This window comes from Engystomops pustulosus, chromosome 3 (assembly GCF_040894005.1).
Source record: "Engystomops pustulosus chromosome 3, aEngPut4.maternal, whole genome shotgun sequence".
NCBI lineage: Eukaryota > Metazoa > Chordata > Amphibia > Anura > Leptodactylidae > Engystomops > Engystomops pustulosus.
Window position 1 is genome coordinate 75,947,602 of NC_092413.1, and position 15,660 is coordinate 75,963,261.

The window sequence follows — 15,660 nt, forward strand, 5'->3', positions numbered from 1 at the left end:
GATTTTTATCAAAAAAGTTTGTTCATTCATCTTTACACCCATTCTATGAAGTGCTTTATGCTTAAAAAGGCACCATGATGTTCTTACCACCAAACTTCTATGTAGGTATGGTGTTTTTAGGTGATATCCAGTACCATTTGGCCTCCAAAAACAAAGTCCTAGAACCACAGCTATGAAGCAGGTTTAAAGAGAACATCTAGGTTTATTATTCTAGTTGCAACAGAAATAGAGATACAGTACAGTTGAAAGAAACTTCCACTACCTTATCTGCGGTTCTGTGAAACCTAGAAACATAAGTGTCATCTATGTGTGATAAATGATAAATGTCATTTAGAAATTGTGAAGGGGTTAGCCCCAGTACGCCAAAGTCCTTTTCCATGTGTTTCTGTTTTCATTCCCCACAACTTCATTAAAAACAAAAAACTTTTTTAAAAGGTAAAAACTAAAAATAATACAGAAACAGAGAACTACTTACTGCATGATCCCCATCTTTATACTTTAGTTCCTTGTTTATATCTGAAAGGTTTAGAAGTGTTCTGTTGATAATAAAATGTTGAAATGTGACAGCTTCAACATATTCCTGAATTCCTACAAGAAACATGAAAATAAATGATCACACATGAAATCATTACTACATTACGTACAAAATTTGAAAGTATTAACCCCTTAATGACCGCTGTATTGGATTTTTACGGCGATCATTAAGGGTACTTCATCAGACTCGGTGCCTTTCTATGACGGCATGTCAGAAGAAGATAGTAGGAGACCCAGCACTAACAGGTGTTTAACCCCATACATGCTACAGTCAAGCATGACCGCGGCGTTTAAGTGTATGCCCCGTGGATCGGACCTCACACCACAGTAATGCAAGGGTGCTGTTGCTGTATTGTAACTGTCTGGTTATGAAAATTGGGGGAACCCCTTGTCATTTTTTCTTCATTTATTTTTTTTTAAACTGTGTAGGGCCCATTTTTTCTATAACCAGCCAGAGACAATACAGCAGCACCCTGTCACGGGCACCTCCGCAATCCATACCACGGATCGTGGGTGCACCCGTGCCTCTCTCCACTGCCCTGGTTCTGCTCCTGTGCACGGCAGTGTCTCCAGATTTAAAGGGCCAGCGCGCAGGTGATTGGCGCTGGTCATTTCCTGTTTTGTATTTAACCCTATGACTCCCATCATTCCCTGCCGGATCTTTGTGCCTCATAAAAAGCTTACAAGCGAGTATTCCTGCGTTCCTGTGTATTCCTGCGTGTCCCCGCTCCTGAGTCCTGTGTTGCCGTGTTACTCAAGGTCCTCCATGTTGCTGTGTTCCGTGTGCCTGTGTTCCAGTCCCACCTGCCTGGACCTCCTGTTGCTGACCTCAGACTTGACGTTGCATCTCTGCCGCCTGCCCTGACCCTGTGCCTGACTACGTGATTGTCATCCGCTAAGGTACCTCGACCTCGGCTGCCACCGCGGGCTAGTCGCACTTGGGACCTGGTGGTATCCTGCCGCAGCAAGTCCAACCCGCTTTCCGGCGGGCTTTGGTGAATACCAGGTGCCGCTAGACTCCGGTCCCAGGTGTTGGCTAGTTCCACCTCCCGCGGTGGTCCAGAGGATCCACTGATCCTGACAGTAAGATCCGGCCATGGATCCCGCTGGGGTTCCACTCCCTTAGTTGGCTGATATCACCATGCTTCTGGCCCGACAGTCCCAGCGGATCACCGTGCAAAGTCAGCTGCTCGACCAGACCACCGCCATGCTGCGATATCTCTGGACTTCTCAGCCGCATCCGCCACAGCAGGCGTCAGCAGCTCCTTCTGTTTCTTCTGTTTGCTTGCCTCCTGCCGATCCAGGTTGCGACTTTCCTTACCGTCTAAATATGACGGGGATCCCAAACTGTGCAGAGGCTTCATCACCCAGTGCACCCTGTATATTGAATTTATGCCGTCGCAGTTCTTCTCTGAGCGTTTCAAGGTGGCGTTTATTATCAGTCTTCTGTCTGGGAAGGCCCTGGCATGGGTACAAGAAGGACCCCATTACGACTGACATCTCTTCCTCCTGGAATTCCGGTCAGTCTTTGAGGAACCAGCCCATGCATCATCAGCAGAGACAGCACTGCTGAATCTTACGCAAGGAGACGCTTCTGTGGGTGACTATGCTGTCCGTTTTCGCACCCTGGCTTCTGAATTATCTTGGAATGAAGCAGCTTTGATGGCATCTTTTAAAAAGGGACTTTCTGGTCACATTAAGGACGCTCTGTCTGCCCGGGACTTGCCGTCTACACTGAGTGGTCTCACCTCTCTGGCCACTCGGATAGACATTCGTTTTTCAGAATGTTCCGAGGAATTACGTTTGGAACATGCCCAACCTCGGGCCCAACGCCCATTTCGCTTGGCCCCGGTTTTTCAAAGACCAGTCCAGCTTCCGGTCCTCCCTGCTGCTGAGGAACCCAGGCGAGAGGATAGATCCCGGCTATTCCCGCAAGAACGTTCCCGGCGTCGGCTGGAGAACTTCTGCCTATATTGTGCCTCTCCTGGACATCTTCTCAAGTCGTGTCCTATTCGTCCCCAGCGTCCGGGAGGACGTTCTCTCCTTGGATTTATAGGGGAGTCGTCCCTAGGTGAGAGAGAGAGAGAGGCTTCTCCAAGATTGAACATTCCCGTATTGCTCGGCTCTGGTTCTGGTGATCTGATCCAGGTTTCTGCGTTCCTGGATTCTGGCTCTACAGCGAACTTTGTGAATGCTGCCCTGGTCTCTCAGCATCACTTCCCGGTGGTTCGTCTAGAAAAGCCATTGTCTATCGCCTCTGTCAGCGGCCAGATTCTCTCCGTACCCATTTGGTTTCGCACTGAACCTCTACTCCTTCAAGTTGGTGCTCTACACAAAGAGAGACTTTCTTTGTTTGTGCTACCCCACTGCACTTCTGCTCTCCTGCTGGGTCTCCCTTGGTTGCAGCATCACGCCCCTGTACTGGACTGGTCCTCCGGGCAAATCCTCCGTTGGGGACCGAACTGTGCTTCACTTTGTATGCAGATTCCTCGTCCGCTACCTGTCAGGACTTTGACTCTGTCTCCCAAGTCTCTGGAGGGTCTGCCAGCTTGCTATCGGGACTTTTCTGATGTTTTCTCCAAGAAGCAGGCGGAGATTCTGCCACCACATCGTCCCTATGATTGCCCTGTGGATCTTCTTCCAGACGCCACTCCTCCCAGAGGTCGTGTCTATCCTCTTTCTGTACCTGAGACTATAGCCATGTCCGACTACATCAAGGAGAATCTGCAGAGGGGTTTCATACGCAAGTCCTCCTCTCTGGCTGGCGCAAGTTTCTTCTTCTACAATTGGACCCAATGATCTTTTTTAATTCTACGGGTCGTTATGGACGCGTTTGTCACGGGTGTTCCCGCGACCCATATCGCGGGTTCACCTGTGCCCCTCGCTCCCCACAGGAGCAGCGCCAGCGCCTCATACCTGTCCCCGCTCCCGAGTCTCGCTTCGTGTGAGCGCGTCCCCGTGTCTTAGGGCACGCGCGAGGCAGCTTTAGAAAATTTTAAGGGCCAGCGCGCCATTAATTGGCGCTGGTCATTTCCCATGAGGCTATTTAGACCTGCCTCTCCCATCACACCCTGCCAGATCTTTGTGCCTCACAGCCTGAGAGAAAGCTCTATTGCGATTTTCCTGCGTTCCAGTGTCTCCTGCGTTCCTGAGCTCCACCGTGTATCTGTGTTACCTGACCTCCTCTGTGTTCCTCCGTGCTGCTGTCCTGTGTGCTGTGTTCCCGTACCCCTCTGCTTAGACCTCCTGTTGCTGACCCCAGATTGGACTCCGACGTTGCATCTCTGCCGCCTGCCCTGACCCTGGACTTTGACCTCGAGATTGACCACCGTTCCTGTACCTCAACCTTGGCCGCCACTGCAGACATGTCACGCCTGAGGAACGACCTGGTGGTACCACGGCGCAGCTTGTCTAACCCGCTTTGCGGCGGGCTCTGGTGAAAACCGGGTACCACTTAGACTCCTGTCCCAGTTAGTGGCTTGAGTCATCGTCTGCAGTGGTCCAGAGGATCCACAACCCGCAAGCCTGAGTGTAAGATCCGGCCATGGATCGCGCTGAGGTTACGCCTCCCAGTAAGCGTGATCTCACTACCATCGTGATCCACCAATCTCGACAGATTGCCGCACAACGTGATCAGTTGGAACAAGTCACCGCCATGCTGCAGCAACTACTAGCTAACCAGCAACAGGTTCCTGAGGCTGTCCCTGCGGCTTCTATTGCTCCGGCTTGTCTTCCCGCTGTTGAACCTAGACTACAGCTGTCCATGCCCAGCAAGTACGGTGGCGACTCCAAGATGTGCAGGAGCTTTATTACTCAGTGCTCCCTGCACATAGAACTTATGCCTTCCCAGTTCATCACGGAGTGATCTAAGGTGGTTTTCATAATCAGCCTTCTCTCCGGGAAAGCTACTGTGCTACTCCCCTTTCGGATAGAAACGACCCAGTTACGGCTTCTCTTGCGGCATTTTTGTCCGAATTCCGCTCTGTGTTCGAAGAACCGCCCAGGGTCTCCTCCGGCGAGTCTGCCTTGCTGAATTAACGACAGGGGAATGCCTCCGTGGGAGAGTATGCGGTTGAGTTCCGCACTTTGGCTTCGGAACTGTCCTGGAACGATGCGGCCCTGTCTTGCCTCTCATGTGAAGGACGCTCTGGCCACTCGTGATATGCCGTCTACTCTGAGTGGTCTCATCACCTTGGCCACCCGGATAGATGTAAGGTTTAGGGAGCGTGCTGAGGAGTCACGTCTCGAGCAACCTCAAGTCCGTCCTCGACGCCTGCCTTGCTTGGCCCCGGCCTTCCAAAGACCTCTCTAGCCTCTGGTCGTACCATCTGCAGAGGAGCCTATGGAGGTGGACAGAGCTAGACTCTCTTCCCAGGAACGCATCAGAAGACGCCAGGGTAACCTCTGCCTTTATTGTGCTAGTCCAGAGCACTTCATCGGGTCATATCCTATCCGTGCCCAGCGTCCGGGAAACAACAGCACCTAGGGTTCTTGGGAGAAGCGTCTCTAGGTGTAAGCAAAGCTACTCCACGTCTGAGGATTCTGGTGCTACTCAGCTTTGGCACCGGCCCTCAGATCCAAGTCTCTGCTTTCGTGGACTCCGGTTCCGCATTAAATTTTGTGAATGCTGCTCTGGTCTCCCGGCATCACATCCAAGTGGTTGGCCTCCAGAAGCCGGTGGTCATCTCCTCTGTAAGTGGCCAAATCCTCTCTGACCCAGTCCTGTACTGCACCAAGCCTCTGTTCTTGCAGGTTGGAGTGCTGCACAAGGAGAGACTGTCCTTTTAAGTGCTACCTCGGTCCACGTCCTCTATCCTGTTGGGATCCTCTTAGCGCCCAAACTCTGTTTTTAGTTTCTTGTCCTTTTTATAATTTTAATTTCCCGGACAATATCTTTCAGATCCTGGTGAGATACAGAAATCCATGGAGTTTTTATCAGGTCAAAATGAGATCACATAGCCCAACCATAGGGAGTAACCCCAGGAATTTTGAGAAAGTAATAAATAAATAAGGTAATAGTCCCCAACTGTATACATGGGAAATAGTTATATAAAATATATGAATATAAAAATAGAGAAATTAAAATATAAATCAGTGAAATGTCGTACTAAATGTTAGATGTATGTGTGCGATTCAAAATTGTTTCACAATTTAAATAAGTAGAATAGAGTAATATACTTACCGAATGTAAAAGCTTTGTGATATTGATAAAAATCCTCATTTACCAACTCTTTTGCTAGATGTTTTATTTTCTCTCGAATGTCATCTAATTTCTTCTTTGCTTCTTTCAATACTTCATCCTTATTGGGTTTACTGCAATTACAAATAACATTGTAAAAAATTTATGTGCATTCATTTTTCTTTATAAAGGCTGCCAACTTAATATGGACACATGAACATTTACATTTGAAAGGGATTTGCCCATGATAAAGTTCTCAAATTTGAAACCCCTAGTGATGTTTAAACAATAAAGCTCATTTTTGACCCATTACTTTACAATTTAGCTCAGTTTTATTGCTGTCACTCAGTGATGGTCCGTGTAAAATTCTGGAGTGTGGGCGGGGACTCTCTAAGCAGACACTTTATGATCCCTGTAGTTCTGTGAGATGCTGTGTGTTGACAATGTGCTTTGAGTATCAGGGTACAGGTTTATGTACACTTTTATTTAGCTTCTAAACATTATACTATTATCTGACAGAGAAAAGGCTGTTCATAGATGATGAGCACACACACACACACACACACCACTCCCGGACAAAGACCTTATCTTATTTATAGATTGTAGAGGAAGTCTCTGCACAATGCTGCTTGCTGGCAGGAAGTGCCTGTGTAATGGAGGGAAAGGAGCTGGAGGCAGAGAGGAGAACCTATTTGTGAAAAGAATCTGCCATGTCAGACCATATTCAGTAGTTTTACGGTCAGATCCTGAGGCAACTGAAATTGTATACACCCTGATAGAGACCGTTCGGAATTATATATGTGAAACACTATATTTTATCTTAGTAGCATTGAATTCGATAATGTGTTATTCTGTTATCCTGAGTATATTTAAAAATCTTGCATTTGTGGGAATACCCCTTTAACACATATTACATTTACAAGTTTATAATGCGGTCTGTACCCGGTTTTGCTTTTAACATCTTCACAGGAGTGAATAGACCTTGGGAATCTATAGATGTTGTGTGAGTTAACAATTGTACTTGACCCCTTATTACCAAGTTCATTTGTGAAGAACTCAAAAAGAAAATTACTTTAGAATGATTTAACAAACTAAGGTGATGTTGAGAAACTTTTTTGACCTGAGTGAAGCTGCTCCCCCCCCCACCTTGGTCAACCAGCCGCCCCCCCACATTAACCGAATCGAACAAAAGTAATGTTAAACGTTTGTGCAGCAAAAATTTTTGTTTGTGCTGCTATCATGTTTAAGCTATGTTTAGGTGTTAACGTGTTTAGGATGAACTGCTAAAAAACAAACAAACAAACATAACTTGTGACACTTTGATCACCAGAGGGAGCTTTGGAAGGAATGACCTCTGGAAAAAATGATCAATACATTAAAAACTATAGTGGCACAAATGAAAATTTTTGCTGCACAAACCAGCACAAATGTTTGACACCACTTTTGTTTGATTCAGTTAATGTGGGGGGGGGGGGCTGGTGGACCTTTGAACTTTACAAGTTAATATCTTCAAACAAAAGCTGCACAAACAAAAATTTGAGCAGCATAAACGTAGAAGAATTGATTGGCACCAGTTTTGTTTGATTTGGGTAATTTGGGGGGCTGGTTGACCTCTGGAAACGCATTAATATCTTTAAAACGATAGCGGCACAAACAAAAATTTCTGCTGCACAAGCGTATGACACCAATTTTGTTAGATTTGAACAAGGTGGGGGGTGGCAAACTTCACTCAGGTACTTTTTTGTGATACATTGTACTTCAGTTGAGCTGTAAATTTTAGTTGATATGTTTTTTGTTCATGTATGAAAAAACGTAATATGGTGAAAATTTGGAAAAAAAAATTTAAGAAAGTCACCATTTTTAAAATTCTAAAAGTTTTTCTTTTGTTTTATTATGAGGCTTGAAAGATAAGTAAGTGAACAGTATTTTTTTTAAAAAACTTCAGAATCAATTATTTTAGGGACCAATTTATTTCAATATGAGTTTTGAAAGTCCTATTAATAGAAATAAATAACGCAATTTGTAAAAAGGTCAACCCCAAATATTCTAAACAGCATATTTGATTTTTTTTCGAACCCTATAGGTAATTTACAGAAAAAAAAAAATGGAAGATCAATTTGGAAGTTTCACATTTCTTAGGATTTATATATGGTTTAACCCTTTCCCTGCCAAGGAGTTATTTCATATGTCCTCATAGAGATGGACCTCCATGGCTGAGGGTGTATGTGATACGTCCTAGATTTAAGGAGCCATAACTTTAGATCACTGGCACCCAGAATCTCAGGGATCCTAGAAACGCCTTTTTCATATGAATTCAAGATTGTATATCTAGGTGCCAGGGCTTTGGAGATTTCCTTGGTTAAAGTGACAAATTAGAAGTGAGAATGGAATTCAGGCAGGCATATGTGGGTACCCTCAAGACAAAACCTGCCTATACGCAGATGATTTAGTACTATATTTGAGTAACTCTCTGGCTTCGATACCATTCGCTATTCAGGTAGTGTAGGAATTTGGTTCCTTCTCGGGACTAGAAATACATTGGAGCAAATCTGTTCTTTTACCTTTAGATCCTCAGACTAAAGAATGGGCAGAGAAAAGTTGTGATATACTGTGTAGGGAAAAATTTCAATATCTGGGGATCTGGGTCTTTGGAAATATCCCAGAATTTTATAAGCTGAACCTACAACCATTGTTTGAGACTTTAAAGGGAAAAATAAACTGCTGGAGAAAATTACCGCTCTCTCCCAGGCCAACAGGATTGGGATCATAAAAATGGTATTGGCCCAAGTTTTATATACCCTGTCAGCCTCCCCAATATGGAAAGAAGACTCCTATTTTAAGTTAATGGAATCCATTTTGAATCACTTAATCTGGGGGAGAAAAAAAAGTTAGAATGAAAATGAATTTTTGGTATAGCCCAATCGGAGAAGATGGGCTAGGGATCTCTTTTGTTAGAGGCTACTTCCTTGCCACGCAGATGGCACGCTTGAAAAAAATGGAAAGAAACATATTGGTTAAGTAAGTTGGTGATAAGATAAGGTGAGATCCATTTTCGAAATTTCTGGAAAGCGATCTGGGGAGGGAAGAACCCTTTAATAAATGGGCCTTATGTAATACAGTAAAAAGATCTTGGAAGGCATGCAAAAAAAAAATCTTAAACATGACACGATTTATCGAGGGGACCCCCATCTGGTTTAACGCGAATTTAGATGAAACAAATATAGTACCAGAAAGGGTGTTTTGGGGTTAACTAGGGATTAGATATGTAGCGCAAATATGGGAGGATGACAAGATAAAATCATTTATGTCACTACGAGAGACGTATGGACTGAGAGAGAGAGATTGGATCCAATATTTTCAATTGTCACATGCACTAAAGGGTGATTTACATACATCAAAATGTTCGGATAGAGGCACTTGGTAGCGAGTATGTCAAATTTGGAGGGGGTTAGAACAAAAAATAAATGGGAAAGAGTGATAGGCCCTATTGGGGAGGGTAACTGGGTTAAGATTCACAAGAACACAAAAAATAAAAAAGGGTCAATAAACGGTAACCACAGGATTATTCATTTTAAGATTGTTCATCAAATTTATTACTGTATTTTTTGGACTACAAGACACACTGGACCATCTAGGTTTTAGGGGAGGAAAAATAAGAAAAAATGTTTTTTCCCCCCAAATAGTATGCTAAAATTTTTAGTAAAGTAACTGGGCGGTGCAGTGCAGCCAAGTTTAGATACCAGGGCTGTATAGGTATGAGTATATGTGACAATGGTCACAAGAGCTTACATTCTATGAGGAGGAGGTGGACAGAGGAGGTGACAGTGCTTATATAATGGTCACAAGAGCTTACAATCTATTAGGAGGAGGAGGACAGAGGAGGTGACAGTGCTTGTAAAATGGTCACAAGAGCTTACAATCTATGAGGAGGATGGGGACACAGGAGGTGACAGTGCTTGTATAATGGTCACAAGAGCTTACAATCTATGAGGAGGATGGGGACAGAGGAGGTGACAGTGCTTGTATAATGGTCACAAGAGCTTACAATCTATGAGGAGGATGGGGACAGGAGGTGACAGTGTTTGTACAATGGGCACAAGAGATTACAATCTACGAGGGGGAGGACACAGTGACAGGTGAGTGCTTGTACAGTGGATCTATAACACTGTGCTATAGATCCTGCCGAATGACAACTGCCAAGGGAACAGATCGTCGCTCCTCAATGATGTCATGGAGAGCGACGATCCAACCCAAAATGGTGGAATTTATCTGCTGCCAGCGGCAGGTAAATGGCTAATACACACAATCAGAGGTGGATTTTGGCTACCATGAGCCCCCTACATTCATCCTTAACGCATTATGGCGTACATGTACGTCCTAATGCCTGAAGGGGTTAAAAATCACAGGTCCTGACTGTGTGTGCTGGTCTGTGGGGTAAGGCACCTTTACAAGATAACAGCCAGTATATACCAGACAACAAGTGGTTAAGAGTGTGAGAGCAGAGACCCGGGGGAAGGGAGCACTTATCTGATCCTGTGCTGGAAGAGAAGTTACAGGTCAGACTGTACAGGTTCCTCTTCTCACACACTGCCGGCAGCCTTCATCTTCTCTCTTCACTCTGAGCCTCCCACTGCTACATACAAGTCGAGCGGGGATTGGCCAGAGTCAGCGAGTTTCTCCTCCCCCCTCTCTCTCCACTGCTGCTGCGCTCCTGCTCTGCCGTAAAGTTCATTTATATCGGTCCTGCTCTGCCGTAAAGTTCATTTATATCGGTGCCCCGAGGACGGCTGAGTGCAGCGGGGTGCAGCCCTCCATTCCCTGCAGCAGTGGAGGGCTGAGAGGAGGAGAGGAGCGCAGCGGCACTCTGCACAGCTGCTGCGCTTCACTGTGAAGGGCTGCGCTTACTGCCAACATTAGCTGGCAGATTGCAGACGGGTGGCAGAGGGCAGACGGGTACCCTCCATTTCCTCCTGCAGTGCGTCTTATAGTCCAGAAAATACGGTATACTCCACAAAAGTCTGTCCAAAATTGGGATTTAAGATGAATTCTAGACGTCGGAAGTGTAAAGCTTTGGATGCAGACTTCTATCACATGGTTTGGGAATATCAGGCACTTCTAGAATTTTGGGAAGGGGTATTTGGTAAAATCTCTCAGGCTCTATAGATTAATTTATCTATGTCTCTCCAAACTGCTAAATTCAGATTAATGGAAAATGAATATATAGAAAGAAAATATGGTAGTCTGATTCTTAGATTGATGAACCTGGCTGGTGTTTGCTTGGCATGCAATAGGGGATCGAAGTTGGATGCATGGTATAAACTCTCACTTCGTTTTAAAAACTATGAGAAAAAAACATATTTGGGAAGAATGGAGTTCAGGAAAAATGGGAGAAAATTTGGGTTAAATGGAATTAGGAAAAAATTTTTATTATATTTTTCTTCACCAGCGGACACCTCGGAGCGGGGGAATGGGTTTGTAAAAAATGGATTGTATATGAATTTGAAATATGTAATTTGGGAATATATTATAGTATGTGTTAAATATTGATTGTTATCCTTGTGAATATAAGTACGAAATTTCATATGCATGGTATGAATAAATCTTTTATTAATAAAAAAAAATTATTATTTTTTTTTTAAAAGACAATTTCAGGTGTGATTTTAGATATGCAATTCACTCCCGACTGTCCCGAGATGCTAGGCGCCAGGGATCCAAAGTTATAACCCTCTGAAGTGTGCCCATCCCCTCCAGCTTCTTAGCCAGCAAGATGCAGGGAGAAGCTGAAAGAGGGTGAACAGAGGAGCTCCACACAAATAAAGTAAACATTGAATTTTTAGCTAAATTTTGGAAAGCAGTAACACAAACTGATGATCATGATTATTAATGCTTAGCATGAGAGTTTCACCAATCGGAACAGAGCAATTATTAGTGTATAGAATAATGTTTATTCTCTGTTTTGGTTACTTGAGTTACGGGGAATGACTAGTGTAGTTCCGCTTACCGAGGAGGATGGGTAATGAGACAGTAGTAGATTAGAAGATAATAAAGCAGGGGATTGTTTGAAGATCTGCCATGGGCCGCAAACTAATTGAATGGGCCACGCCTGTATTATGGGAGTCAGCCAAGAGTTCTTCTAGACTATGTAGGAGCGTCAATTCTCTGAACCAATCTGTTATCTGAAGAACTCTAGAGCTTTTCCATAATCTAGAGATAAGGGCGAGCATTGCTATTAACATGTAGCCCGCTTAGCCTTGAATACAGAAATAGGGAGCAGAGACAGAAGATAAAGTGCAGGATCATTCTCTAAGTTATGGAGTCTGCTATCAGCTTTCTGACCTCGGCCCAATATGGCTAGAGTATCGGGCATCCCCACGGTACCAGGGGAATTCTGATATCAGCTGCACCTATTAGAAGTATTTGGATATACAAAGTGGAGCTTGGGTGGTACACAATGCCACCTGGATAGCAGTTTAACCCCTTCACGCTCCGTGGCGGATATATCCGCCACGGAGCGCAGTGACTTAGTGCTCAGTGGCGGAAATATCCGCCACGGCGCTTATGCCGGCTCGGCTCTGGATTAGAGCCAAACCGGCATCGGGAAACACGGGGTGTCGGCTGTAACCAATAGCCGGCACACCAGTGTAACACCCGCGATCGGAGTTGTCTCCGATCGCGGGTGCTTAACCCGTTAAATGCCGCGGTCAGCGCGACCGCGGCATCTAACATGCATCAGGGGGGTCTTTCCCCCACAATCGGCCCCCCTGAACCGTTTTCGGGGGGGCGCCGATAGTTGCTATAGCAACGATTGCAAGAATTGCCGATAAGATGCAATACATCAGTATTGCAGAATATTATCATGAACAAGCAATCAGCTGATTGCTTGGTCATTTCCCATGGTATAAAAGTGAAAAAAAAAAAAAAAGTTATTCAATAAAAAAATAAAGTCATAAATCACTAAAAATGCCCCAAACCCCCAAAACATATAAAGAGACATATAACTCAAAAAAAAGTCTAAATCATAACACAAACCCCACATATATAGTATCACCGCGTCCGTAACAACCCGTAGAATAAAAGTAAATCATTATTGAACCCCCACGATAAACGGCGTAAAAAAAAACTGTTATAAACCCTCCAAAAATTATGATTTTTACCTTTTCAATCCCACAAAAAATGCTATAAAATGTGATCAAAAAACCATATGTACTCCGACATGATACTGGTGCAAAGTACAACATGTCCCGCAAAAAACAAGCCATCAACCAGCTCCGTAGCCAAAAAAGTAACAATGTTATGCCACTTGGAAGACGGCAATACATAAATGATAGATTTTTCCCCACATTAGGGTTTTGTTTGACCAATATGCTTTTCTACTCCTGCCCTCAAAAAAAGTTCCTAAATTTTCAACAATAGGTGATACCAACCCCAAAATGGTAACAATGGAAAAAGCATCTCATCCCGCAAAAAAAATGCCGTCACATGGCCCCAATAACGAAAAAGCGAAAATTTTATAGCCTTCAAAAGGGGCCAATGAGGAAAGTAAAATCCTGGCAGCTGCAGCGCCCTCCTTCCCTTCTGCACCTCGCTGTGCGCCCATAAAACAAGTCACAGCCACATGTGGGGGGTCTTTGTACTCAGGAGAAATTGCAGAACAAATTGTATGGTGGGTTTTCTCTTTTTATATTTTGGAAATGTGTAAATTTTAGTGCTAAATGAATGTATAAGGGAACAATATGACCATTCTAAATTTCACCTCCATTTTGATTCAATTAGTATGAAGATCTCAAGGGGTTAACAATCTTCGTAAAAGCGGTTTCTGATAGCTTGAGGGGTGCAGATTTGAAAAATGGGTAGATTATATAGGGGGTTTTGATGCTAAATATGTAAAATTTCATTCAAATGAATTTCGAAAATGGCAAATTTTTCAAAAAATTTATCATATTTTCTTTTTTTTGTAAATAAACGCAAAACTTATCAGCCAAAATTTACCACTAAAATGAAGTACAACATGTGGGGAAAAAAACAAATCTCAGAATCGTTTTGATAAGTAACAGTGTTCAAAAGTTATAACCATATAAAGAGACGCAGGTCAGAATCCAAAAAATGGGACTAAGCTACAAAATGGCTGCGTCCTTAAGGGGTTAAAGTTGGTTTCCTATGCTTTACCTGAGATCATTTTAAGGCTTTAAGCCATGCATCAGTTGTGAATGTTTTGTCCCATTCTCTTTCCCATGCTACTGCATATGAGAGATCTTAGGAGCTCCATTTGTCTAACAGCAGTACATAAATTGCAGAGATAGAATTGGGGAGTCTCTACATCTGAGATACACAGGGATTCAAATTAGGTTATACCTCGGTAAAGATCCACTTTGGTTTTGAGAGAATGGTAAAAATGCACCAATTGGTTATATTCCCAGTGCGCTCGGGAGGAACGTTCTTGAGGTGCCAGGGCATCTTCGTCAGTCTTGAGAGTCCCCCTGTCAATGGACGTCTGCAAACAGCATGGGGATTGTGTTGTCAGGGGGTGAAGAAAATCAAGGGAGATGCCCAGTGGAAAGTCAAGGTTGTCTGCTATTGGTACTATTGGGTCATCTGGCGTGAAGAGTTACATGGAGCCAGTGAATCTTTTGCAGCTTCTCAGGTTCTCAGAGCACTGAAAAGGCAGTGCTTCTAGGGAATGAGACATACATAGAAAGAGGCAAGGCACTCACTGAGATGATCCTTCAGAATTTTAATGGGTGCATAAAAGGGTACAGGACGCTGACATGCGGCAAGGCGATGGGCCGTTTTGTACTGTGAAGGACTTTCTCTAGCCGCTGACATCATCTTCCTGGAGCATGCGCCATTTTAGCGCTGCCCCCGGAAGGTTGTCACACATACATAAAAACAGTATTTTGCAATCATTAACACATGTGCATGAATAGAAACAACAACGTTGTGATACCTACACAGAAAGTGACCAGTTAAAAAGAGTAAAGGGGAGTACAGTATTGCATATGATTTAGCAGCATCAATGAAACATTTTAAAGTTAATAACTTGATACACGCAGTCCCCGGGTTATGTACAAGAGGTTTGTTCTTAAGTTGAATTTGTATGCAAGTCGAAACTGTATATTTTATAATTGTAGATCCAGGACCTGGGGAGGAATGAGGGCTTTGGTAATGAAGTTGTTAAAATACCTGACAACTCTGTGTAAAAGAAAGATTGTTCTCTTGCTTTCGATTGTTATATCTCTGCCAAACTTTACAAGTCTCTCATATTTATCGTGTTTTGCATCCAGTTCACCCTGAAAAGCTAAAAGATGGAAACAGTTAACAAAAAGCTAACATTAGCAATTAATTATAAAAATTATTTGGGGTGCCTCTAGATGTGACATATGCATTGCATTTACAAATCATTCAGCCCAATCTCCTATACATTTCCATTAAAAAGCATACAATCGTCAACCAGCACAATTGTTTTACATTGTGTAAATGAAAGAAATTGGGTTCTGGTTACTAATTGCAAGCGTTTCTATGGAAACTCATATTGGATCGGGCAGAGTCCCACCTCTGGGCGTTTGCAAACGCAATACAAACACGTGGCCTTACCCTCAAGAGTAAATCAAGTGTTATCCCTGCCACAGGGGCTTTTTACAGGGGCAGTATTTGACTATATACTGATGTAAACAGACTTAAAAGTAACTTAGCATGATTTTGCTTCAGTGTTTTAAGGTGTACAAATAATATTTATTAGCAATAACAATGTGAAGAGGCTATTCAAATTATACAATACTTTTAAAGTTAATTAATGAATATTAATTTAAAAATGTGGAATGGAGGGTAATCTTGGTAATCTATCACCAGGATGATGCACACTTACACGCTGGGGTGTGCCCGCTCTGCCTGGATCCACTCTACTTTTAGCATCTTATTCCTTGGTTTTCACAAAAAAATATATATACAGG

General features: G+C 43.6%; 1 protein-coding gene across 3 annotated transcripts in view; it reads right to left on the bottom strand.

Annotated features, from left to right (window-relative positions):
• Positions 1-15,660, bottom strand: part of TSNAX (translin associated factor X) — a 60,890-nt gene that overhangs the window by 16,278 nt on the left and 28,952 nt on the right. For all 3 annotated transcript variants that reach the window (XM_072141122.1, XM_072141123.1, XM_072141124.1), the window contains 3 exons: positions 14,894-15,008; positions 5,717-5,847; positions 476-588 (listed from right to left, as the gene is read on the bottom strand). In XM_072141122.1, coding sequence (XP_071997223.1) covers positions 476-588; positions 5,717-5,847; positions 14,894-15,008 — 359 coding nt within the window. The remainder of the gene's footprint in view (positions 1-475; positions 589-5,716; positions 5,848-14,893; positions 15,009-15,660) is intronic.